At 50.0% G+C, this 24,322-nt stretch overlaps 2 protein-coding genes across 3 annotated transcripts in view; one reads left to right on the top strand and one right to left on the bottom strand.

Moving 5' to 3' along the window:
• Nucleotides 1-7,851, bottom strand: part of Tmc7 (transmembrane channel like 7) — a 46,739-nt gene extending 38,888 nt beyond the window's left edge. The window contains exon 1 of one of the 2 annotated variants that reach the window (XM_021200307.1): nucleotides 7,712-7,851. In XM_021200307.1, the coding sequence (XP_021055966.1) occupies nucleotides 7,712-7,775 (64 nt within the window). In that variant the 5' untranslated portion in view covers nucleotides 7,776-7,851. The remainder of the gene's footprint in view (nucleotides 1-7,711) is intronic. The other variant, XM_029547383.1, reaches the window with a different exon arrangement.
• Nucleotides 7,852-20,373: 12,522 nt separating this feature from the next.
• Tmc5 (transmembrane channel like 5) overlaps nucleotides 20,374-24,322 on the top strand; it is a 75,849-nt gene continuing 71,900 nt past the window's right edge. Inside the window, exon 1 of the mRNA XM_029539883.1 lies at nucleotides 20,374-20,498. The gene's annotated coding sequence lies outside the window, so the exon portion shown is untranslated. The remainder of the gene's footprint in view (nucleotides 20,499-24,322) is intronic.

Below are 24,322 nucleotides of genomic sequence, written 5' to 3' on the forward strand. Positions count from 1 at the left end.
GGTCCAGAGCATCTCTCTCAGACACGGCCACAGGCCAATCTGATAAGCACAGTCTCTCAGCCGAGGCTCCTTGTTCCCAGGTAACTCGGGCTGCGTCAAGTTGACAAAGAAAACTACCAGGACAAACCCTTACATCACTGAGCTTCTGAAAGAACTTGAGAGAGTTACATTGCAGACTCCACAGGCAAATGCAGACCCAGGCCTGCAGAGTCTGTACCAACAGGCTCTGGCTTGCCTGAACCTGGGCCACCCTGCTCCTCTAAGATCTCCCCAAGGCCTCTTCAAACACACCAGGGGCTGTCCACTGTCCCTAATGCCTCCACATGACTCCCTGGGCAGCCAGGGGCCCACCCGGTCCTTTATATCCTCAGGGACCTTAAACCCAGGTGCAGCAGGATCTTGGTGTCCACCACAGAAAAGACTCAAAGGCAGTAAAGAGTGAAGCAGAGGCTACTGACTGGAAAGACAGACTTGAAGGGATTCCGGTGCAGGTAGGAGAGGACTGCCCTGCCCCCGCATCGGCAGTCACCATGGATATGATTCAGGGGCTTCCAAGTTTAGATGTTAAAGGAAGCCCATGCTGGCAGGCCTGGAGACTTATCACAGAGCTGTGTCCCTAGATAGATGTAGGTTACCATTTTTGGAAGGGCAAACTGGAAGAAATAAAATACAACTAAGAAACTAAGAGGTTCTTGCTCTTCCTTGGGCCACAGGGCGCTGTACTTAGAGCCTCATTCAGTAGCCAGAGTTCTGTTTTGGCTTTTGTTTTATGTGCACTGGTGTTTGGCTTGCACGTGTGTCTGTGTGGGAATGTTGGATCTCCTGTAACTGGAGTCACGGGGAGTGCTGAGCTGCCATGTGGGTGCTGAACCTGTAACCTCTGCCAGTGCTCCTGCCCCACTGAGCCACTTCTCCAGCCCCCAAGTAGCCACCACATATGTGGGACTTCTCAGAAAGGAGAGGGTGGGGCTGGTGAGAGGTGGCTCAGCAGGTAAGAGCACTGACTGCTCTTCCCAAGGTCCTGAGTTCAAATCCCAGCAACCACTTGGTGACTCACAACCATCTGTACTGGGCATCCGATGCCCTCTTCTGGTGTGTCCAAAGACAGCTACAGTGTTCTTACTTATAATAATAAATAAATCTTTAAAAACAAAAAACAAAAACACAAGAATTTTAAAAGACAGAAAGGAGACGACAGTGCTGTAGACTTGGAGGTGAAGCCAGGGAGCCAGTGAGGGAACAGAAATCAGAACCAGGCATGTGGGGGGGGGGGATCCTTCCTTCCTCTCTCCTCCCTCCCACTCTCCCTACCACTTCTTTGTTCCAGACAGTCTTTATACGGACAAGATGGCCTAAAGCATTAGAACTCCTCCATCCGCCCCCTGCTGACTGGCCATACCTTGCTTGGTTCTTCGCTTATTTTGTTTTAAGTTTGGTTTCTAAAATTACATCTCCCTGTTGTGTGTAGGGGTGTACCAGGAAGCACAGGCGTGTGGAGGGAAGAAGTTCACTCACTGCAGAGCTCAGCAGACAACTTTTGAGAGTCCTCACCTTCCTCCAGGTGGTCCCCAGAGATCAAACCCGGGTCACCCACCAGGCTTGGCAGACAAGCACCTTAACTCTCCTGCCGTCTGCCCTTCTGGTCCCCTCTTTGAAGGTTCCTTCCCTTTGTGTTGCCAGCAAAGGTTCCAAAAATTCTTTATATCCCCCTGCCTCAGCTTAGAGTCACTTCAGAGGCCCTACCCCATCTAGGCTAGTACTGTCACACACACAGACACACACAATTACCACACACACACACACATACACACACACACACAAAATTACCACACACACCACCTCCACCTTTGTGTTATTTCTTTCCCATCGGCTAGACTCCCTTGGACTTTCTCCCCTTCCTTCTCTTCACTACACCTTCCCAGTGCCTGCCCTGTCTCCTGCAGGCTGGCTCCCTGGGGTCCAGTCCAAGGGCCCTCTGGTTAGAGCTGGCCTGCCTCCCTCCTCCTCCTTTTGGGAGGGTACCTCAAGTACACAGCCCAGTTTGACTGGGTGGTCCCAGGCCCAAATTCTCTCCTTGGGAGAAGCATCGGCTTGCAACCAAGTCGCAGCCCTGCAAAGCTATTTCCCCCTTTTATCCCTTCAGACTTCTCACTTCCTGAAAAAAACAAAGAAAGCCACCTCTAAGCTGGGTCCCGTTGCTGGGCAGAGCTGGGCTCCTCCAGACAGAGGGGCGAAAATAGCTGTCCCCAAGAGAACCTGACCAAAAAAAGGCTCAAGTGATCTCCAGCCTAGTCCAGAACATTCTACCCTCCTCAGAGGCCTAGAAGGGCGGTGGGTCACTCACCGGATGAAGGGCTAAGCAGATAAAGGAAGACATAAATAGCTATGTGTCTTCGTATCTATTGTGGTGGAGTAGGCTTGACTTAAACAGACGTGAAGAACCATTTTAAGGTCATGCACTTGCCTGGTGGTGTATCTGCAGAGGTCCAGGCACAATGGGTCTGTCACAAACCCTATGCTGTCAGGGTTACAAACACCAAACAAAAGTACCCACAGTGTTGTCAGGGCTCTAGGACAATATCCCAAAATATGCTTCAGATGCTCATGTCCCAGCCCCTAGGTAAGACAGACACACAGAAATTCTCTTGCCCAAGGGCAGTCATGAAGACTAGACTCCATTATCCCGAAGACAGAAGAAATTCTCCACCTTTGTTTGATGGGTGTTGATAGAGATTTCAAGAGGGAACCTTCCCGGGGATTCCTGAGAAGCTGGGAGCCCTGCCTGGCCTATTAGCACAGCTCACACACAGCCATGAAGTGCCTTATGGTTCTCCAGGGCTGTGTGGCTTCACATCACCCTGAACCTTAGAGTCTTCAAGTGTATAAAAAGTTCTGATGTAGCCAGGCATAGTATGCAGCTCCTATGCCAGCACTGAGGAACAGAAGCAGGTGGGTGGTGGTGCAAGGCAAGACAGGGCTATAGTCTAAGACCCAAAATAAAGGGGAAACGTTAGAAAAAAGGGGGGAGGACAAGGTTTTCCAACAAGAAAGCTGTGCACATGAAGGGCTGAGCAACTCTACTCACAGGGACCTGAAGTCCACAAGTGGATGTGTACACACACAGCATGTGACTCACAATGGAGCATTAGTCACCTATGAAAAGGGACGGAGCACTGTGTCATTTGACCCTGGATGAACTCCAAAGATGAGCTGAGAGGAAGCCATTAAGTCCTCAAATCAGTGTCTAGAGAGGAGATCCACCCACGGACAGGTAGAAATGGACTGTTTGCAGAAAGCTGAGGAGGGGGAGGGACTACTGAATGGGGGTGGGGCCTCTCTGGGTGATGCAGATGTGCTGAAATGAGTGAGACCCAGCCAGATGCAGGAGAAACTAGTTACATTGGTGCAGTGAGGGATTTACTAATTAACCTGCTTAGGAAATACTAAGGTTACACAAAATAGAATTTAGCTGAAGGAGATCTCCAATATCAGCAGTACACTAACCAGGCTTGCTAGAAACTGCAGGAAGAAGAATTTTGCACCAAAATTGAAGTTTATGGTTTCCGGAGAAAGTTTCTGCTAAAGGCTGTTTGACAAGATTGACCTACAATTAAGCTTCATTCCCATAACAAAGGGAGACAGCTCCAACTGACAACCAGCCTTTAGGCTACTCCCACATCAAAGAACACGCCCCCAAGGGGCAGCTCAAGGGCACAGCAGGTTTGAAGAACAAGTCCTGGTCTTTTAAGTCAGGAGAAGCACAATCCTGCCAGGTGGGCAGGAGGGACCTGGGTAGCCATTCAAAAAGAACACCAGTTGTTAAGGACTACTATTAAGAAATAATTCTGATAATATCTTTACCCTGTAAATCTCCCATCTGCCCCAGTGGCCAGACTTGCAATCTCCTATCTTGTTTAAATTGTTCAGAGTGTGACCTGGAACTGGAATGGAGAAGTTTAAGGATGACAGCAGAGATGAAAAGCACACGACTAAAGCGGCTACGTTAGTAAAACCTGTTTCAGCCCACTTCTCTTTGGACTCAGCCAGGGTGGGATGCGAGTTATCATTAAGGTGTTTTTCTTCTTAATCTCCTGAGTGTGCAGAGTGGGTTCTCACTGGGGATGAGGGGGAACAGGCCGAGTGGGTTCTCACTGGGGATGCGGGGGAGCAGGCAGAGTGGGTTCTCATGGGGTGAGGTGGGGCCTGCTTTGCATCATTCCACCCTGATAAACAACAGCTGAACCAGTCTGAATCACACCTCCATGAAGGAAAGAGAAGAAGAAGGAGAAAGGAGAGAGACAACATGGGGTGAGAGGGCATGTTGGAGTCAAATACAATCGGTCTCCCACAGAGGAGCGCATGAGCACAGTAGCCTGGCAAGATGATTCTTCTGTGAAAAGGGGGCACCATGACCCAAACTGGGCGAGCAAGCACTCGGGACAGGAAGTTCACTTCGTTTCCATTCTAACACAGGTGGTGGCGATTCAGTGTCCCTTTCCCGTCCCTCCCCAGTCCCCTCAAAGTCTTTCATGGTCGCCTAGTTTTCAAGGAGCCAGTGGAAAGGAAATGAAGGGCAATAGAGGTCGCTTAAATTCTGATAACACAGCAGGACGCGGTGGCACACACCGAAGGCAGAGGTCTTCTGTGAGTTCAAGGCCAGCCTGGTCTACATAGTGAGCTCCAGGACGGCCAAGGACTACATACTGAGACCCTTCTCAACCAAAGGAACACACACAAAACAAACGAAATAATAAATTTTGATAACACAGCAGGACCTTTGTATAAACAAGTTTTAGCCAGTTGGCAGGAAATGAGGACATTTGCATCAACGTTTCAGAGCGGGAGAGAAATATTTTGATTTCTTGTCACAAACTAAAGTTTTACAGTGCTTGAGAGAAAAGAATATTAGATGTTTCTTGCAGAAGAGGAGGAGGTGAGGAGAAAAGTAAGAGAGGAGAGAAGGAAAAGAGGAAAGGAAAGAGCGTGGCGGGGAAAGAGCATGGGGGGCAAGAGCGTGGGAGGGAAAGAGCGTGGGGGGGGGGATCTGAACCCAGGCAAGAGGGGGAAGCCAGCTACCTGTTTGTAGACACCTAGCAAACGCAGCTTCCCTGTGTGCCTCCAGGACCCTGTGAGAGACACTGGGAGGTAGGCCACCACTGCAGGGAAGGAAGGCTGAGTCGCTGCTGCAGGTGGAAGCTTGGCTGGGAGCCTCCTCTCCAGCAGGCTGGACAAGGCCTTGGGTTGTACTCCTGTCAGAATCTCTCCTCCTTGTAAATGTGGAGATGAAGCCTCAAGAAAGAGGCGATTTGCATAAATTTGCATGAGTTCAGCTCTGAGCCAAGCACATTTAGGCCTGGCTAAGGGGAGAGGCCCAGGGATCAAGTGCCTCCTCAGCACGTGTAAGGACTGGAGTTCTACTCCAGGGCTGCACACACACACACACACAGTAAGGGAGGAGTCAGGAAGATGTGCAAGGACACACCTGCCATCCCAGGACTCAGGGAGTACAGGCAGGAAGACCATGAGTTCAAGCTCAACCTGAGCTACTCGGTGAATCCCAGGGAAAGCCCGGGGTGGGGGGGGGAATCCCTCCCCCTCAGGAAAGCGCATGGCGGGGACAGAGTCCAGCCTGGGGGAGGCAATCAAAGAGGGCTTCTGGGAAGAAGTGACACCGAAGGAAGAGATGAATATACCTTATAAGGAAGGTTACGGTCCCCAAGGTGGATGGACAGGCTGGAGTGTCCATCAGATGGGCCTGGGAGGAACCAGTGGAGAGGGACTTCCACGCAAACACTATCATCAGAGTGTGCCAGACACTGAGGCCACCTTCCAGGAGCCCCGTAGCACAAGAAAGTACAGCCATAAACGTCAACACTTAAGTTTTCTTAGCATTGGTCCCAAAATGGTCCCAGAGAGCTACACTCCCAATGTCTAGGTGCTCACACTGGGCAAGGTGGCCCACAATGGATGACCAAGGAGCTGCTGCAGAAATCTGGCACGGACTCCAAGACTGAACCCCAGGTCACGATAGCTTCCAGCCTGCTCTCTTGGAGTCATCTGCTCTGGGGAGGACATGAGCCATGTTGAGGGGATGCCAAAACCAGCCGGAGAAGGCAGAGTAGGCCGGCTAATCAAGCCATGGTGGGAAGGACCCTCCAGGGCCAGTCAAAGGTGCAGGCGACTGCAAAGCCAGCTTCCCCTTGACTACAGCCTTACAGTAGTAGACTCAGGGAGCAGGGACCCCAGAGGGTTCACTCCTGACTGCACACACCATGGTCTAGCACAAGACCGTTGCTCGGCTACAGAGCACCGTGCTGCTGTGGGGCCCTTTTCCAAAAAGGTCCTTCCTCATGCTGCTAGATTAGGAAGTCAGAAATCAGCATCTGTGTGGGGCAGACACTATGCATCTGTGTCCAGGGTACCCAGAGAGGTCAAGTCCTAAGATGACCAGCATCAGGAGGCAGAGGCAGGACTCCAAGGCCAGCCCAGATTGCATAGGGTTAGTCTCAAATAACAAAAAAACAAAAACAACAACTTTAAAAGTAAAAGGAACTGGGGAATGTAGTTCCGAGGGAGAGCTCTTGTCTTGCTTGTGTGAGGCTCTGAGATCTATCCTGGGGTATTTCAAAACAAAACCTTGCAGGTATGGGGGGGGGGTGAGGAGATGGCTCAGTTATAGGGGCCCAGGGGTTGCTTAGAGTGGCCCTTCAACTCTCAGCAAAGACCCAAAGTGAGACCGAGCATGCTGGAATAAGAGGAAGAACCATGGGGGGCAACCAGAAATATACTGACTGGGCTTTTCACAGGACCCTGGGATGGCTGGAAAACACTACAGGAGACACGCCCCCAGCCCCTCACCAGGGATGCCAGGCCCCTGCTACCGAAGGGCTGAAACAAGCTGACATCAGCAGTGCTAGAGCTGAGGAAGGAAGGGAAAACCCTATCATAGAGCTTCGCCTGAATTTTTTTTCCTGCTTCCAGAGCTTTGTCCCAAGATTGGGTCTTTCTTCTGGAGGCTGAAGAGCCCAATGCCCTCTCGCTGAGCTTTGCCTTCGTAGATCCAATCTCACTGAAACCCATACTGCTGATAACTTTGTGAGTTCTGGCTCAAGACAGAAACAAAATAAATACAAAGTACAAGGAAGCCTGCCCTAGGGGGTTGGCAGCTCTACTATATCTACTGGGCGGTGTCTTTACACATTTCTGTAAAAATCTCAGGAAGCTGTATAACTGACTGTATATTTAACACAACTAGAAAGAAAATTTTCCTGTGCTAAGTAGGCTGGCATCGACTGTTGCCTCGCTATGATCGGGGCTGTGCTGGACATTTTTTTACTATTTCACTGTTCTTCAGTCAATCTGAGGCTCAGAGAGGGCAAGTCACCTGGCAAAATTCACACAGCAATAAAGACCAGATACAGAATGGCTTCCAAGTGGGTATAAAGGGAATATCTAGGAGCCAGCCGCTGGAGCGGGCAGGTTGTCACAATCTCTTCACAGAATAAGATACCATGGCGATCTAGAGGCTGGCCTGGGTCCGGAGAGTCGTCGCGTGGAAAGTGGGGACTGCCTCTCCAGCTCGGCAGGCAGGACAAGGGGAGCCTCCTCGCCGGGCATGTCCGCTGCCCACCGCTTTCCCCACAGCGGTGCCCCGCGGAGGACCAGGACGGCCACTCTGCCGCCCCGCACGCCTGGTCCCGCCACGACCTACCTGGGTGTACGGCCCGCTGCCGGCTGGACCCGTGGCCCGGGTCGCCCGCGCTGCCCTCGCTCATCACGGCTCGGCGAGGACCCTCCAGCCGCCTGGACCCGCGGCCCCGCCTCGTCGGGTTCCGGATGACGTCACAGAGGCAGGCGGGGCCGTTCCCACGGGCGCGGGGTGGGGACCGGCTACCTCCAGGAGCCTCTCCCTCTTCTTTCTCAGCCTCCTTCTCCCCTCCCCTTGGTCTCTCCCTCCCCTTTCCTAGTCTCCCAGTGCGCCCTCCCCTCCCCTTTCTCTTTCCCTTCCCCACCTCTTCTGGTACTCTGAGACCCAGGTTGGCCTTGAGCTCCTAATCTCCTGCCTCCACCTCCCAAGTGCTTGAATTACAAGTCCCACTATTGTAAATTGTCACTTGGTAGCAAGTGTGGGACGGAAAGTGTGTAACATTGCCATTTGAGTTCCTGTGTGTGTGTGTGTGAATAACTAAGACAGTCAATATGTACCTTACACTATATATGTATGTGTAGATGGCTGTGTAGAGGGTGCAGTCAACTTGCGTGGTTAAGGGAGGGAAGGGCAGGTGGGGGAGGATTTGCTACATATGTTCTTCCTAGAAATGTTCTCATTCACCAACACCTCATACATATTCATGTACAGCTAAAACATAAAGTAATGAATGGGGCCAGTCGGATGAATCAGCAGGTAAGATGTTTGCCACCAAGCCTTGAAGCCTGAGTCCTAGCCTCAGAATCCATATGGTAGAAGGAGAAGATGGGCTTCCACAGAGGTCCCCTGCATTCATACAGGCACAAAAGAAATACGAAGAAATAAGATTTGGAAAATATTCTTTTAAAGAAGAAAGTGGGACTTTAGAGATGGTTCACTGGTTAAGAGTGCTTCCTGCTCTTCCAGAGGATTGGGGTTCAATCCCCAGCACTCACAACCACCCTGAAGGCCAGCTCCAGGGAACTCTCTTCTGACCTTCACAGGCACCTCACGCACATGGCATGTGCTCATGCAAACACACATACACATAAAAAGTTAAAAAGAAGAACTTGGGAGACAGACGGATCCATAAATGTGAGCCAGCCTGATCTACATAGCAAGTTCCAGGCCAGCCAGTGATACCCTGTCTGTAAGGAGGAGAAGGAACAGGAAAGAACTGGGACTTGATGGATGGAGTGGCTGTCCCACCTTCTCGGGAGGCTGAAGCGGGAAGATTGAGCCCAAGAACTCAAGGCCAGCCTGGACATCACAGGAACCTCAACAAAGAAAGAAAGTGGATCAGAGAAGGGGCAGGGACGAGCAGGTGGCAACAGGGCAGGGAAAGACTACTATTTTGAGAATTACTAAAAGGCTCAGACGCCAGCTGGCACTGGAGACTTTTAGCGGTGACAGAAGGCAGCCAAGCGGGATCACCACGTCTGTTTGAAGGTCACCGGGCTTCCCAGCGTCCCTCCCTGTGCCCTTCACCCTCCTCGTTTTCTTACACTGTGCCCTTGTCCTCCCTTGTCAGTTAGATAGTGTCTGTTGACCTCTGACTGTTTACACAGTTTCTGTCCTTTTAGTTTCTCTGGCTTACTGAATGATTAATACAGGATATTAACATTGATTTTTTTTTTTTTTTAAATTGCCAGCCATGGTGACTCGGGCTTGGAACTCCAGAGCTCTAGAGTCAGAGGCAGGACTATTATGAGTTCAAGTCCAGCCTGGGCTATATAGCAAAACCTGACTCAAAACAAATAAATAAGAAAACCGAACTACAATATAAAGAATATGACCCAAAGGCAGTGAGGAGTGTTCCAGCAGGCACCAGCTTACTCCTGTAGGAGTTACAGTCCATCTTCAGGGCCTGGGCTGTTTCTCCCCAAACAAACATTTTCTACAGTTTTCCTTCATCCTCCAACCCACTTCCGCATTTCCTTCTCATTATTTCCAGTTAATTTTAATTTATGAATATGGATGTTTGTGTCTGTGCACCATGTGTATGCCTGGTGCCGGTGGAGAGCAGAAGACGGCATCACGTCCCCTGGAAATGGAGTTGCAGACAGTTGTGAGCTTCCATGTGGATACTGGGGACCAAAACCAGGGTCTCAGTAAGAAAGCCAGTGCTCCTAACTGCTCAGCCACTTCTCAAGACCCTCGACGTGTTGTGTTGTTGTTGTTGTTGTTGTTGTTGTTGTTGTTGTTAGGGTCTCATTAGCTCAGGCTGGCCATGAGCTCATTATACATCCAAGGGTGACCTTGAACTCCTGCCCTCCCACCTCCCAAGTGCTGGGATTGCAAATGTGTGCCACCATGACCAGCTTCACTGTCTACTCCTCCAGAAAACTGTATTTGTAATAACGAAATAGAAATAAATCACTGAGCTGGATGTGTTCATTTGAGGCCCACCTGCATAGTGAGACCCTGTGTCAAAAACAAAGAGGGGGGAGAGAAGGGAAAGAGAGAGGAATCACAATGGATGCTATCACCATCACTACCACCACCGCCACCGCCACCGGCACCGGCACCGCCACTGCTACCACCATCAGTGCATATAGTGTTTGGTGTTTGTGCAGGTGCGTATGCACAGTATATGGAGACCAGAGGTCACCTTTGGGTCTTACATCTCAGGAGCTTTCTGCCTTGCCTTGGTTACTTTTCTAATGCTGTGATAAAATACCACAACCAAAGCAACTTATAGAAGAATGAGTTTATTTGGAGTTAATGGTTTCAAAGGGTTAGCGTCTGTGATGGCAGAGTAGAGGTAGCAGACAGTGGACAGCTTGTCTTCCTGGTAAGTATGGCATTATTGTGGTTATCATCCTACTCCGGTACAACAGAGCATAAGTCCCATGGTAGGAACGGTTAGTGGTCATGGCGGTTCACCAAGAAGTTCACTAGGCTTGTGGGATTTAATGGAGGAGGAGGGGGGGTCGCTTTCTCTCAGAGATTGCTCAATGATTATTACTCATTCATTCATTTTACTGGTGTTGGAATTCTGTCTGGACTCCACCCCCCACAGTTACCTGGCAACAGCCAGGTAGGCCTGGCCCACTATAAAAGGGCTGCTTGCCCCCTCCTCCCTCTCTCTCTCTCTCTCTCTCTCTCTCTCTTCCTCCCTCCTCTCTCTCTCTCTCCCTCCCCCCCCATCTCTCTTCTCTTGCCTCTTGCTCCCCCTCTCTCCGCATTCCCTTCCTCCCTCTCTATACTTGGCCATGACCAGCCTCTACTTCTCTACTCTCTCCCTCTCTCTGTCTTTCTCTGCCTCTACTACCCTCTTGACTCCCCTCCCCATGCCCTAAATAAACTCTATTCTATACTATTCCATTATGTGGCTGGTCTCTCAGGGGGAAGGAATGCCTTGGCATGAGCCTGTGAGGCACCCCCTTCCCCATACATACCTCACCATACCCCCATAAAACATATTCTTATATCCCTTTATCTTTTTATAATCACAACTGGTGTGTTTGTTCTGTTTTGTTTTTGAGAAGTGGGGAGGGAAGGGGTCCGAGTCTCATGCATCCCATGTATCCATTCCATCAAATCCACTATGTAGTTTTGGATGACCTTGAACTTCTAACCTACCTGCCTCGGCTTCCTAAGTGCTGGGATTGCAGGTGTACACTGCCATTCTGTTTTATGAGTGTGGGGATCAAACCCCAGGTTTCTTTCACACTAGGTAAATTACTAACAGAGCTATATTCCTGGCTCTTTTTGTTTTGAAACAGGATCTCATTATGCAGCTTATCCTTGCCTCAAGCTTGATTCCCCTGCCTCAGCCTCCCAGGCGGTACACATTGGCAGGAACTCACACCACCTACCCTAATGAACTCGGGTGCCTCCTCATGTGCTGGGTGAGTGCTCCCTAGTGGACTTTCTGTGCCTCCGTCACTTTCACTGTGTGTACTAGAGCCTAACTGAGCACTGGACTCCTCCATACAGGCGGAACTTGGTAGAGTAGGGTTGGCGAGCTTTTCTCGTGGTAAGTGGCCTTTACTGTGGGGTGTCCACCATGGTTCCTCAGGACAGACAGAAGGAGTGTCCCTCCTCTCCTCCACACTCGGGCCTCCTCACTTCCCAAGGTCCCCCACAGATGTACTTCCGGTCCATCTGGAAAACATTTCCCTCCTACGGAGGTAATGGCTTCCGCCTGTACCCATTACCATCAGCCCTGCTACACTGTCCTGCTCCAGTGCTGACTACTCTCTGTCTCTAGGGAGGACTTGGTTGAAATCTCCCAGGCAGGAGCTGAATCCTGATGAGAGCCAAAGTTTCTCTGAGGCTGCTCATGGCCTATAAGCTGCTGCCCAGAACGCTGTGAGTGGGGGAAGGGAAAGCTCCCTTTGGCTATTGTTGCAGACAGACAGTAGGACACCAGCACCCTCAGTAGCCGCCCTCATAGGTATTTGTTATGAGGCTGTCAGAGCTGCAAGGGCTCCTTTTGGGAAGACATATGCTGTTCTGATATGTCATCATTCCAACTGTTTCATGGCATGTCGTCATTTCCAGACAGAGAGAGTGAAAAATGAGACAGCCTTGGATCAGCAAATGGCTCTTCACTCACTGGCTGTGTGATCCAAGGCTTGTTACTAAGCCTCTCTGTGCTTCTGCTTTCTCATCTATTTTTACCCCTTCCCTCTTTCCTCTTTTAGATAAGAGGTAACCCAGGCAGGCTTTAAACTTAAAATGTTCCCGCTTCAAGCCACCAGAGTTCGGGGGTCATGGGTATGCATGACCAAACCCGATTCTCTTCCCGTATCAGCTGTATCTGCTCCTCTGTTTAAAAAAAGCATTACTCGGGAGGCAGAGGCAGGCGGATTTCTGAGTTCGAGGCCAGCCTGGTCTACAGAGTGAGTTCCAGGACAGCCAGGGCTACACAGAGAAACCCTGTCTCAAAAAACAAAACAAAACAAAACAAAAAAAAAAAGCATCACCTGGACCTGGACGTGCCGACGGGGAGAGGCGTGGGTTTGACTCCTAATGGCGACCTAGGTACCTGGGAGCAGGCTGGAGGCTGCTGATAGGAAATTTCCAGGAGAGAATATTAGGGCTGTATTAGTTCTTAGGTTGCTCTGAGCAGATTGGAGGAGGGAGGGCTTAGTTGACCTCGAGGTTTCAGAGGCTTTGGTCCAACTTCTGTCATGGTGGCCAAGAAGCAGAGAGAGAGGGATGGTAGCAAGGAAGAGGTGAGGGCAGAGCATCGCACGTCCACCCCCCCCCCCGCTTCCTCCCAGGGGTGCCATCTAGTTCCTCAGGCCAGAACCTGCAGTATCTAACTGCGCGCAATCTGTCACACACACAGCAGGATGGAACCTCTCAAATTAATCGTGAGGTGATTCGAACTCCAATCAGGACGGCTGTGGAGACTAGTCACCACAGGGCGATGAGGAGGTTTCCGTCTAGGCTGAGCTGATGAGACGGTCGCTGCAGATAGATGAGGTGACAGATACCATCTAGGGAGGAGGCCCTCCTCAGACAGTGAGGGGCAGCAGGTGAATGACTGTGCAGGGCTCTCTGGCAACACTAGAGTTCACAGGGAAGGATACAGGCAGGCTTAGGAGTTGGTCAGGAGCCTTACAGTTAGGCTACACAGGAATCTTAGTCACCTCTGTTCAGCTCAGGGCAGGGCACTGAGCTCAGTGTTATATGTAGATCTGAGTCGAGAGGACCCGCTGAGCTTTCTAGGTTCGTGGATCCCAGAACAAAGAATTGGATCAGGGTGAGAAAAAAGTAGAGGTGCTAATGGACCCCACCTGGGAGTGTGGTGAGTCTACAAGGCCTCTCCTCTCAGGAGAGCACCTTGGGTGACGTGGTTTGTCCCTGGTAGCTCTGGTGAGGGAGGAGTTCCAGGCCTTCCGCTAACTGGCTTCTTTTATATGCTAATCTCCCCTCCAGCCCTATTCTGCCACCAGTTGCTGTAACAGAAGACCACCCCACCCCCCCAAATTGGGTGCTTTATAGAGAAAAAATAAATATAGTTCACACAGTCTCCAGCTGGGAAGCGACATTTGTTCAGCGAAGAGAAACAAATACAGCTTCTGGAACATTCCTGTGAAGCAAATTGCCTGGGTGCTTCAAAACTATCAATAGCTGGAGTGGGGGCGGGGGCGGTGGCAGGGGTGGGGGCAGGGGCAGGGGTGGGGGCAGGGACAGGGGTGAGGTGGGAAGGTCAGTAAAGCTCTTGCGTAGTAAACAGGAGGTCCTGAGTTCCATCCCCAACCCTGGGGGTGGGGGTGGGGGGAAACAAGAGTCAGGATTGGCAGAAACAAGGGAGGAGGAGGGGACAACTGGACTAAAGGCTAGTAACGTGGAACTTGATGGTTCACAGCCGACCGACCTCCTCTGCTTTCCTCTGCTGGTGCAGGCTATCAGTTCGAGCAGGAAGGTCCTTGCTTTGAGCAAGGATCTTGGGATTTCCCAGCACCCAGAGCTGAGAGAGTACTGAAGAGCTGCCATAGGGGACTGGGGAGGGATGGCTCAGTGGGTGACGCACTTGCTGCAGAAGCTTGAGTCTCCGAGGTTGGTCCCTCAGCACCCACGTAAAATTGGGCTCAGTCTGTAATCTCGGCTTCTACCTCGAGCAAACGGCCAGAAGTAGCCTGGGGAGGCCCCAGGCCAGCTTGGAAATGCAGCTGTGAGCACCAGACTCCGCTTCCCACAGGTAGAAGGAAGACAAATGTCTCTCGCTGAACCTTGAACTCAGCCGGCCACCAGTAAACCCCAAATGTTTTCCTCTTTCTATTCCATGCCCCACAACTCTCACTCCAGAATGGGGTTACAGTGTGAGTGCAGCCACCCCTGGCTTAGTGCTGGGGACTTGTGGTTGCAGCAAGTGCTCTTACTCACTGAGCCCCTCTGATTTAGAGACACTGTCTTAATTAAAGGCATGCTGTGCTGGCATTAAATAAATGGGGCTGTCTGGTGCTTTCAGGTTCGTCTTGGAGTCTGCGTGTAGGATTCTTATGATTCTCTGATGGACCCAGTCATGTCAGCCAGCATGGCACAGAAGCAATGTAGGTCATGTGGCCCTGAGGTCAAGCAGACCCAAACCACAGCACTGGCTCTGTAGTTTACTGGTGGGCAAGGCAATGTTATGTAAGTTCCATTTGTCCCTGTCTGAATCTACCTGTCCATGTCTAGATTTGCATGTCTTTAAACTTAAGATGCGTTGTGACTATGTTTTCTGGGCTGGGCTGGGAGCCCAAAGCTCAAGCACTCTGTCCTCCTGCCTCAGCCTCCCTTGTAGTTTGAACTGTACCATGTGTGCCCCTGCACAAAGATCAGTTTCTGTATTCACAAAGCCAATTCGTGGAGTTGTCACATGAGGGAGTGCATGATACCAAGTGTCAGGTGGGCGCCTAATGTGAGCTTCTTTTTTTTTTTTAAAGATTTATTTATTTATTATATGTAAGTACACTGTAGCTGTCTTCAGACACTCCAGAAGAGGGCGGCGCCAGATCTCCTTACGGATGGTTGTGAGCCACCATGTGGTTGCTGGGATTTGAACTCAGGACCATTGGAAGAGCAGACAGGTGCTCTTACCTGCTGAGCCATCTCACCAGCCCTAATGTGAGCTTCTTTGACCAGTGAGTCCCTCTTGTAGACTGGGCTAGACACTTTCCTAGTCTAAGTTAACTCCCTGATGAAGCCTCCCTTTTCTGCCTCACACTAGAGGAAAGTGGCCACAAGAGGGAGCCAGAGAGCAGGCATGTGAGCCGGTCAGGCCACCTGGGGAACTTTGCAAAGTTTGTATTGATGGCACGCGACTCTGCAGAGGTAAACACCATCTTCCCAGGAGAGGGCAGACTAAACTATCTTGGTTATAATGAGTGTGCCCGAAGATGGTCAGGGTTCTGTTGGGTCTCTGGGAGTCTGATCTCTGGCTGCTATAGAACGGTCACAGCTTCTGAAAAAAAAAACGCCAAGTCAAATCCCTTAGTGACCCAGAGTCACCACCTTTCAAATTGTGCTTTATGGTCTTTCTCAGGCTAGCTGAGGATATTTGGGCAGAGATGGGGGGGGGGCATTTATTCCTTTGTTTGTTTGTTTGTTTGTTTTAGAAAGTGTTTCACTATGTGGTCCCAATTGACCTGGAACTCCTTTTGTAGAACAAGCTGTTTGTTCTAAAACTCACAGGTCCACCTGCCCCCACCTCAGTGCTGGGGTTAAAGGCACGAGCCACCATGCCTTGCCTTACCATGTGGGCATTTAAAAAAATGGCACAATGAACACAAATGTGCTTACATTTTAAAACTTTTCTCTCTCTCTCTCTCTCTCTCTCTCTCTCTCTCGTGTGTGTGTGTGTGTGTGTGTGTGTGTGTGTGTGTGTGTGTGTGTGAGAGAGAGAGTCAGACAACTATTTGTAGTAGGTAGGAAATTCCATCTTTATACCATGTGGGTAGAAGTCAGGCAAGCATGGATTCAAGCACCTTTATCCAACTGAGCGATCTTGCGTGATGTTAAGGAACTATCTATAACCACATGGTTGTGATCTTCTTGGTCTCAGAACCAGGTGTTAATATCCTCTGAGATAACCAGGCCACAGAGTCTGTTTGCTGGCATAGTGCTTCCTTAGGGAAGGACCCTGCTATGCCTGAAGCACCGTGTCACCCCTGCAATAGTCAGAATGACAGCAGGGTGGTACTGAGGCAGACCTGAACTGCACCCCAGCAACCCCCGCCCTGTGCATTTCTTAACAGTAATGGAAAGCAAATGTCCTGCAACTTATCATCCTCATTCTTCTGATGCAGTTCAATGAAGAAGAGCCAGGCGTTAGGCAGCTTGTCTCCAAAATGTCCTCATCTGGGGGACACCACCACATCACCGCCTCAGCACCCCCAAAGCTTCTATGGTTGTTTCCTATGCGAGTACAGTTCGGAGTATTCAAGCTGTTGCACCAGGCTCATCTTGCCCAGTGTCAGGATCTTGCCTAGTGTTCAAGACAAGCTGGGTGTGAAGCATGCCTGTAGTCCTGGCACATCAGGAGTTCAAGGCCGGTATGGCTACTTGAGACTCTGACTTGAAACGCTAACATCATGGGCCCCGTGTGAGAGCTTAGCAGGTGAAGGTGCTTGCTGCCGTGATTGACAGCCTGAGGTCTGTCTCAAGATCCTCGTGACAGAAAATGAGAATGGACCCCTACATGTTCTTGGATCTCCATATATGCTCCCATGGACACCCAATAAATGTAATAATAATAATAAAAAAAAACCCACTTTTCTGTTTTGCTCTTATGAAATTCCCCCTCTGTAGCTCTGGCTGCTTTAAACGTTCATGATCCTCCTGCCTCAGTCTCCTAAGTGCAGATTACAAGCCTGAGCCACCATCTGGCAGACAGACATTTTCCTTCCTATTGAAAGGCAGGATTTCACTAAGTCACAGGGACTGTCTTGGAAATGGAGAACTGGGATGACAGGCTGCACCATCACCCTGACCACTTTGTTTGCTATGGGTGGACACTGGAGTTGCTTCTGTTAAATCAGTGCTGGGGAGAACTGAGATGTGCACATATTTGGAGGTTCCTGGGGGTGGGGACATCCCAGAGGATGTCACCTCTATTATTTCAGTATTGGAGGGCTCTCCATTATGTTTTTCACTGGACTGCATAGTGGGTTACAGTGTTGCTCTAGTGGTGAGTGGCAGGGTGCTCGCTCACTGTGTGTCTGATTCGGTGATCCGAATCTCCACGTGACTCTTTGCATTTCTTTTAGGTTCCCACAGTGTGGCTGGCATGGCTTTTGGAGCTAGTGCTTCAGCCCAATGCCTTCAGCATCCCCTGGGGACTCCATAGCTGTGGCTTCTGCTGAGCAGAGGGGTGGGGCTTTCGTGGGAGACAGCAGTAGTTGTCCATAGCCACCGTCTGCAGGGACCTGCTGGATGCTAAGGAAACTGTAGCCGGCCCCTGGATACCAGGATGACACACGGTAGCCTGCGCACAGTCCTAAGTCCTAGCTGGAGCACACTGTTGAGTGTGAGAGAGGCGCTGCGGCCCGGGTAAGACACTTGCCCTGCACAGAGGGTAGCGGCTGTGTCACGGAAGCAGGAGCTACACAGGTGGATTGGGTGAAAGTGGGACGGGGAGCAGGGGGGGGGAGCGGGGGCGGGCGGATCTAGGAGCTAAGGGCTTCTGCTGCACCCCAACAGCAGCGCTGGCCTTCTGTGGTAACAAAAAAACAAAAAACAAAAAACAAAAAAAACAAAAAAAAAAAACGGGGTAGGATTATCCAGACTGCAATTTGCATGAGATTATCTTCAAGATCAATTTACTTTCTTAAGATAGTTCCGTAGCCACAGGTCCAAAACCCCGAAGGTGTCTAAGCCAATAATAAAAAACTTCTCCCTCCCTGCCTGTCTTCCGCAGTGACCACTTACTGCCAGGTCTGGGGCACCTGTGGCCGACGCAAGACCCATCACACAATGTCTAGGGCAGAGTGCCCGGCTTCATGGGATGGTTTTCAAAAGGGGGAGACTGGGTGGGGCTTGTGTGTCTTCCATACTTGGGGTTCTCTTGTGTGAAATGAGGAGAGTTCCGGGACGCTACTGCTGAGCACCCTAAGATGACAAAATGCCCAAATTCTAATACTGCAGAAATCAGGAAACGGTGCCCGACAACTGAGAAAGGACCCTTTGCCTTGTGGTTCCTCCCTGCCCTGTCTGCGACCCCTCCGATGCTGGCAGCTGGGGACTTATCTCTGTCCCAAACCAAGCCATCCTCTAGGGGACCATCTTCTACTTCCTCTCATATTTTAAGGCCTTTCCTCAATTTGTGAGGAAGAGAAGTCCCATCTCTCCTTTAGGAAAAAAATCACCATTTTGCATTTAAATTTTAAATTTTACTTACTTGTTCTTAAGATTGTGTGTGTGTGTGTGTGTGTGCGTGAGTGTGTGTGTGTGTGTGTGTGTGTGTGTGTGTGTGTGTGTGACAGAGTATCCCTGTCTATGTTTTCTGGGCTGACTCCATTCTTATAGCCTTGGCTGGCCTGCCTTTGCTATGTAGGCCAGGCTGGATTTCAACTCAGAGCTCTGTCTCCCTCTGCCTCTTGAGTGCTGATGGTGCGCCCCCAAGATTTTATTTTTATTTTTAATCATGAGCACGTGTGCGGTTTGTACACATTAGTGTGGGACCCCTGAAGCGCGTTGGATCCCCAGGAGCCAAGTTACAGGCAGTTAGTTACCTGAAGTGGGTGCTGATAGGTGATTTCTCTGCCACCAGTGACATGAGCCAACTCAAGCCAGATCAGAGTATATTAAAGTCAGGTCTATTGGGAAGCTGGGCCCCAAGGATGGAGGCCAGGGAAGTTGCAATGGGGAAAGGGGGTGGGTAAAGGAGGAAGACAGAGCTCTTTAGCAGAGAGAGAAGAGGAAAAGAAGAAAAGGGAAGGAGGGGAGGAGGGGAGGATGAAGGAGGGTGACAGGGAGGTGCAGGGAGAGGGAGAGGAACCAAAATGTCTGGATTATATAGGGAAGAGCCTTGGGGGAGGGCAGCCTAGCCCCTGGGCTGCTAAGTTCAGGGTTAGGGGCAGGCAGGGCATGCCAAGTAGGGACTGAGAGGTGCTGGGAGAATCTGAGGGTCAGGTCTGCTTACCAAATCCCACTTTCTGCAGTAACAAGTGGTCTTAACCACTGAGCCATCTCTCCAGCCCCATACATTTATTTTTAATTACATTAGTTAATTGTGTTTTTACCTTTTGTTTTTGAGACAGGGACTCTTGTATCATAGTCTGGCCTTAAACTCATGTGTAACTGAGAATGGCCTCAATCTCCAGATTCTCTTGCCTCTTGCCTCTACCTCCTGAGGGCTGAAGTCACAGGGGTCACGGGGTGCCTACTGTCTGGTTTATCTGCCGTGTGATGGCCCCCAGAGCTTTGTGTATGCTAGCTAGCCCTCTGGCATTCCTAGCCCTACTTAGCGTTTTAATGTGGGTGTCAATATTGCAAGCTAGGAACAAGAAGTATAAATCCCATCCCTCTCCCACTCCTCCTTCCCCCCCCTCTACCTCCCACCCTCTCTCCCTTCCTCCCTTTCTCCTTCCTTGTTTAAGAGACAGGGTCTTTGTCACTATGTTTTCTGAGCTGACTCCATTCTTGACATCCTCCTGCCTCAGTCTCTCAAGAGCTAGGAGTTCAGACTTGTGCCACTGCCCCCATCTCTTTGCTTCCTTTTGAATGTTTCCTTCTTAGAGGCCTCACTGAGGGAGACAGAGTGTCTGTTCGGCTGTGGTTTCTCTCTGGAAGGCTGGGTCTTGGGTGACTAGAAAGGACCTGAGCCGCCAAAGTCCCATGTATCTCCAGTGTTGCCTCCACTGAGGAGGTGGAGGATTTTGCTTCCATTTCTCAGATAAGGAGGGTAAAACTGAAACTAGAGGAGGACGAAGGGCAAGAGTCAGGATTTGAATTTTGAACGGCCTGCCTTGAGCTGTCAGCCGCATCCACACTGCCTGCAAGGCATGAGCCACCTGGGATCATAATTGTGAGCTAAGGCTACCTTCAGATGCTGCCTGGGGGAGGGGGGAGGCTGGCTGCAGGACACACTGTCCCAGAGCTGGGAGCATCTGTGAGACAGGGTCAACCAGTACTACGTTTCCAAGGGACCCACAGTTCAAAGCCTGACTTACTTCCTTATGGTGTCGTGGAAATAAAACACTGAGCTGAAAGGACTTTGCTCTCTTTATTGTCTTGATGCCAAGAGGACATCGGAGGAGGAGCTCAGGCTCAGGAAGAAAAGAAGAGTTGGAGCCCCAGCGAGGGCCTTGGTAAACCACAGCGCTCAGCCCAGAAGCTGGAATACAAAGCAGACAGATCTGTGCTAAAGGTAAGACTTGGCTTTTCATTGGCAGGGAGGGGACAGGTGCTAATGAGGGGCATCTGTATAACTTCCCCACGCTGGGTCCACAGTTCCCCTTGCCCCTGCCACCCGCTGCGTGGCAGCCTGCCCAACAGAATAAAGGAGACACTAGGCAGGCATGCAGTGTGCACAGGGACCTGGTACAAGGGCTGAAAGAGATGAGACTTAGCGCGGCATTATTTTTAAAAAGGAAGTGCCCCTTTCTCTTTATGCCTGCCTAAGCAGTCTCCTTCCCAGAGGCAGTGACCCAGGGTTTAGCATCTCTGCAGTTGAGCTTTCTTCCTGGAAAACAGGTCTCCCTGGCTATAAATGCCCAAGCCTCACCATAGTCTCACCCCACCTCTGTGCCACCTCTGACCACAGAGTACTGAGGAAAATCACTGGGGTGTTCCTACGGGACAGAGGGAGGCTAAGTTAGGGACAGGGAAGGAGGTCACTGAAGTAAAGGGGATGCGTGGGAATGTGTCCGGGGAGCACCACCACACTGAGTTGCCCTGGGGCTTACTCCTGGGTATGGATGCAGAAGATGTACACACGGAACATATGTTAGTCAAAAGAATTGTTATCTGGAAATCCAGAGCACTCCCGTCAGGACCACCTGTGCTTCAGCTGCCTCCTACCTAGTTAGAATCCAGGCTTTTCTGCTCCTCACTGTGTTTTGCTAAATTACTGTTTCCTTCTGGCCTTGGTTTCCCCATCTGTAGAATGGGTAAGATGCTATGAGCTCACACATCTGTAGGAAAATATCAGAGCTGATAAGAATACATGATATATTGTCAGCTTGATCTCTGCCACCTCCTTGCCCTCTCTTGATCATCTTCCTCTGCTATCATTGATGATGGTGGTGATAACAACCAAAGTTTAAGGTCTTTGGGCAGAGGCCCTGGGTTCACATCCCACTCGGCTTCTGTTTGGCTGTGCAACCTTGAGCAAATTACACAACCTGTTTGACTTCAGCAGCATCATCATAAGATGGGCCAGCCAGACCTCCCCAGTGGTCTGAAGGTTCAATTGCTGAGATGGAAGAGCTTGCTTTAGTGCAGACACACGGGCAAGCCTTCAGCCTTCAGCACACGGTTTCATCTTTATTTGTGAATGTCGGCATTACCCTCATCAAAGGAGATTCTCTCTGAACTGGAGGGAGGAGAAGTGCCCATGGGGGATGGATACCAAGGGCAGGATTTGAGCCTAGCAGGAAGTGCACACCTGTGATTCCAGCACACGGGAGACTGAAGCAGGAGGATTTCAATTTTGAGGCTCCAGATCAAAAATGTGTTTCCAAAATCAGAGAAAAAAAAAAAAAACAAAAAAAAAAAAAAATGGAAGGAAGGGTGAGGGAGAGAGAAGAGAGGGGGGGAGCTCAGTGGATAAGAACACCATGCAAGCATAGAGAGCCCAGCATGCATGTGAAAGCCAGGCACCGTTGGGGGCTCCAATATCTACAGCACCACCAGGGACAAAGACTGAGCTGGCCGCCAGCCCAACACCGGCTTTAGTAAAAGCCGCTGTCTCAAAGGAATGCAGTGGGAAGTGATAGCTCAGAGCACCCAACGTCCTCCTGAGCCTCTTCCCCGATGCACATGAACTCGTGGTGGGAGACGGGCTATCAGGAAACTCCCCCACCAGGGTTATGTTAAGGTATAAACGCCATCAATGTCCAGCGAATCACCTGTTGGATATTTGTGCCATGGTTTCCCGGAATGAGGTGATGAGGCTGATTGCTGCAGTCAGAGACCAAGCCAGTTCTGGGAACGCTCATCACCAGAAAGGGCCGTCTCTGCAAAGGAACTGATCAGAACAAGCACAGCATTTCCATGTTGCTACTGAACGTCGGGCTGAACCAATTCCGTTTCCTGTGGCCTTTTGAGTCTGAGTAGCATTTAAAAATTTAAAAAAAAGTTTCTTTTTTTTTTTTTGTAATTCACAAGAAGATTTGGAAGCCTCTAATGGCTGTGGTTAACATCCACATTAAATGAAAAAATGGAGCCGGGCGTGGTGGCGCACGCCTTTAATCCCAGCACTCGGGAGGCAGAGGCAGGCAGATTTCTGAGTTCAAGGCCAACCTGGTCTACAGAGTGAGTTCCAGGATGGCCAGGGCTATACAGAGAAACCCTATCTTGATTAAAAAAACAAAAAACAAAAAAAAAAAGTTATTTTTCCATAAAGAAGATGAGATTTCCTCTTTGACAGAACATTGAGGTATAAACAGAGTAATCAAGGGAATGTCCTTTAAATGAGGACAGGAGGGACTGTCTTCCTGAGGTAGATTTGCCTCAAGATCTGTCTTTCCAGTGATGTGTAAACTACAGGGTCCGGCGTGTGCTCCCTGACCAGCTGAGCGACTGAAGTTGAAGGTGGACCATGCTTCCCTTGTTGCATATTCCATGTCTTGCTCACGGAGCTTGAAGTGACTTAAATTTGAGGTTTGTGTGCTTGAACACTCCCAGCTGTTAGTGACATGTTGGAGATAATGGGCCCTGCTAGTGGAGATGGGTCCCCAGCCTGGGGACCACAATAGACTGAGTCACTCTAACCATGAGCTTAGACATGGCCTTTCTATGATTCCATCAAGTCTTCTATCACAGAGATGAGAAAATTAATTGAGAGAATCTGTATTATTTCAACTTGGATTTTGGGCAACATATTTTTTAGTTTTAAAAGTCATGGGTGGGGCTGGAGAGATGGCTTGGCAGTTAAGAGCATGACTGAGTTCAAATCCCAGCAACCACATGGTGGCTCACAACCATCTGTAATGAGATTTGACGCCCTCTTCTGGTGTGTCTGAAGACAGCTACAGTGTACTTACATATAATAAATAAATAAATCTTAAAAAAAAAATAAAGTCATGGGCTGAGAGAGATGGCTCAGCCGTTAAAGGCTAGGCTCACAATCAAACATAAAAGTCATAAGGGGTACTTCTTTGTCCAAGATGATTTCAGGGCTGGGAAGATGGCTCAGTTGGTAAAGTACTTTTGTTGTAAGCATGAGTTCAGCCTCTAAAAGTGGACCCTGACCTAGTGAGATAGTTTGATGGATAAGAGCTCCCATTGCTCTTGCAGAGGCCCAGCGTTTGATTCCCAGCACTCACCTGGCAGCGCACAACCATCTTTAACTCCAGCGCCTAGAGACTAGCTGTCCCCTTCTAACCTCTCAGGGCTCCTAACTACACATGGTACATACACACTCAGGCATGTGTACATGTGTGAGTGCAGGCACACACACACACTCACATGCATACCATTTCAAATGGCATAAAAGAGATAATAAAACTTCAATCCTTCCTCTTGTGTCTTCTACGCCAAACATCGTTCGGCCACATGGTAGATGACCACCATATTTGTTCGGGGGTTACCATGGTAACCACTTGTAACCGTATGGGATCTGTTGTCTCATTGGTTATTGTGTACACATGTACACATGCCTGAGTGTATGTCTCATTGTATGCTTTGGTGCTTGATCCATGTAGCTGTCCTGCATGTACTCTGTTCTGAGGGCTTAGGAGTCCAGCTCACCAACTGTCTCCTCTCCTTCCAGTGTCGTTATTTTAGCCATTTTTCCTTTGTAGCTAAGAATCAGGGTATCTCAACTTTCACACACCAAGCTATTTGATCTGGAAACTCTGTTGGCTTGTGCTGTGTGCTTTGTGAGATGTTGAGTGTTAGACCCACCTGTTTGCCAGAGATGCCAACACATACTGTACTAGTTCTCTCTGTGTCTCTCTGTCTCTGTTTCTCTGTCTCTGTCTGTCTGTCTGTCTGTCTGTCTCTCTCTCTCTCTCTCTCTCTCTCTCT

This window comes from Mus pahari, chromosome 1, assembly GCF_900095145.1.
Source record: "Mus pahari chromosome 1, PAHARI_EIJ_v1.1, whole genome shotgun sequence".
Lineage (NCBI taxonomy): Eukaryota > Metazoa > Chordata > Mammalia > Rodentia > Muridae > Mus > Mus pahari.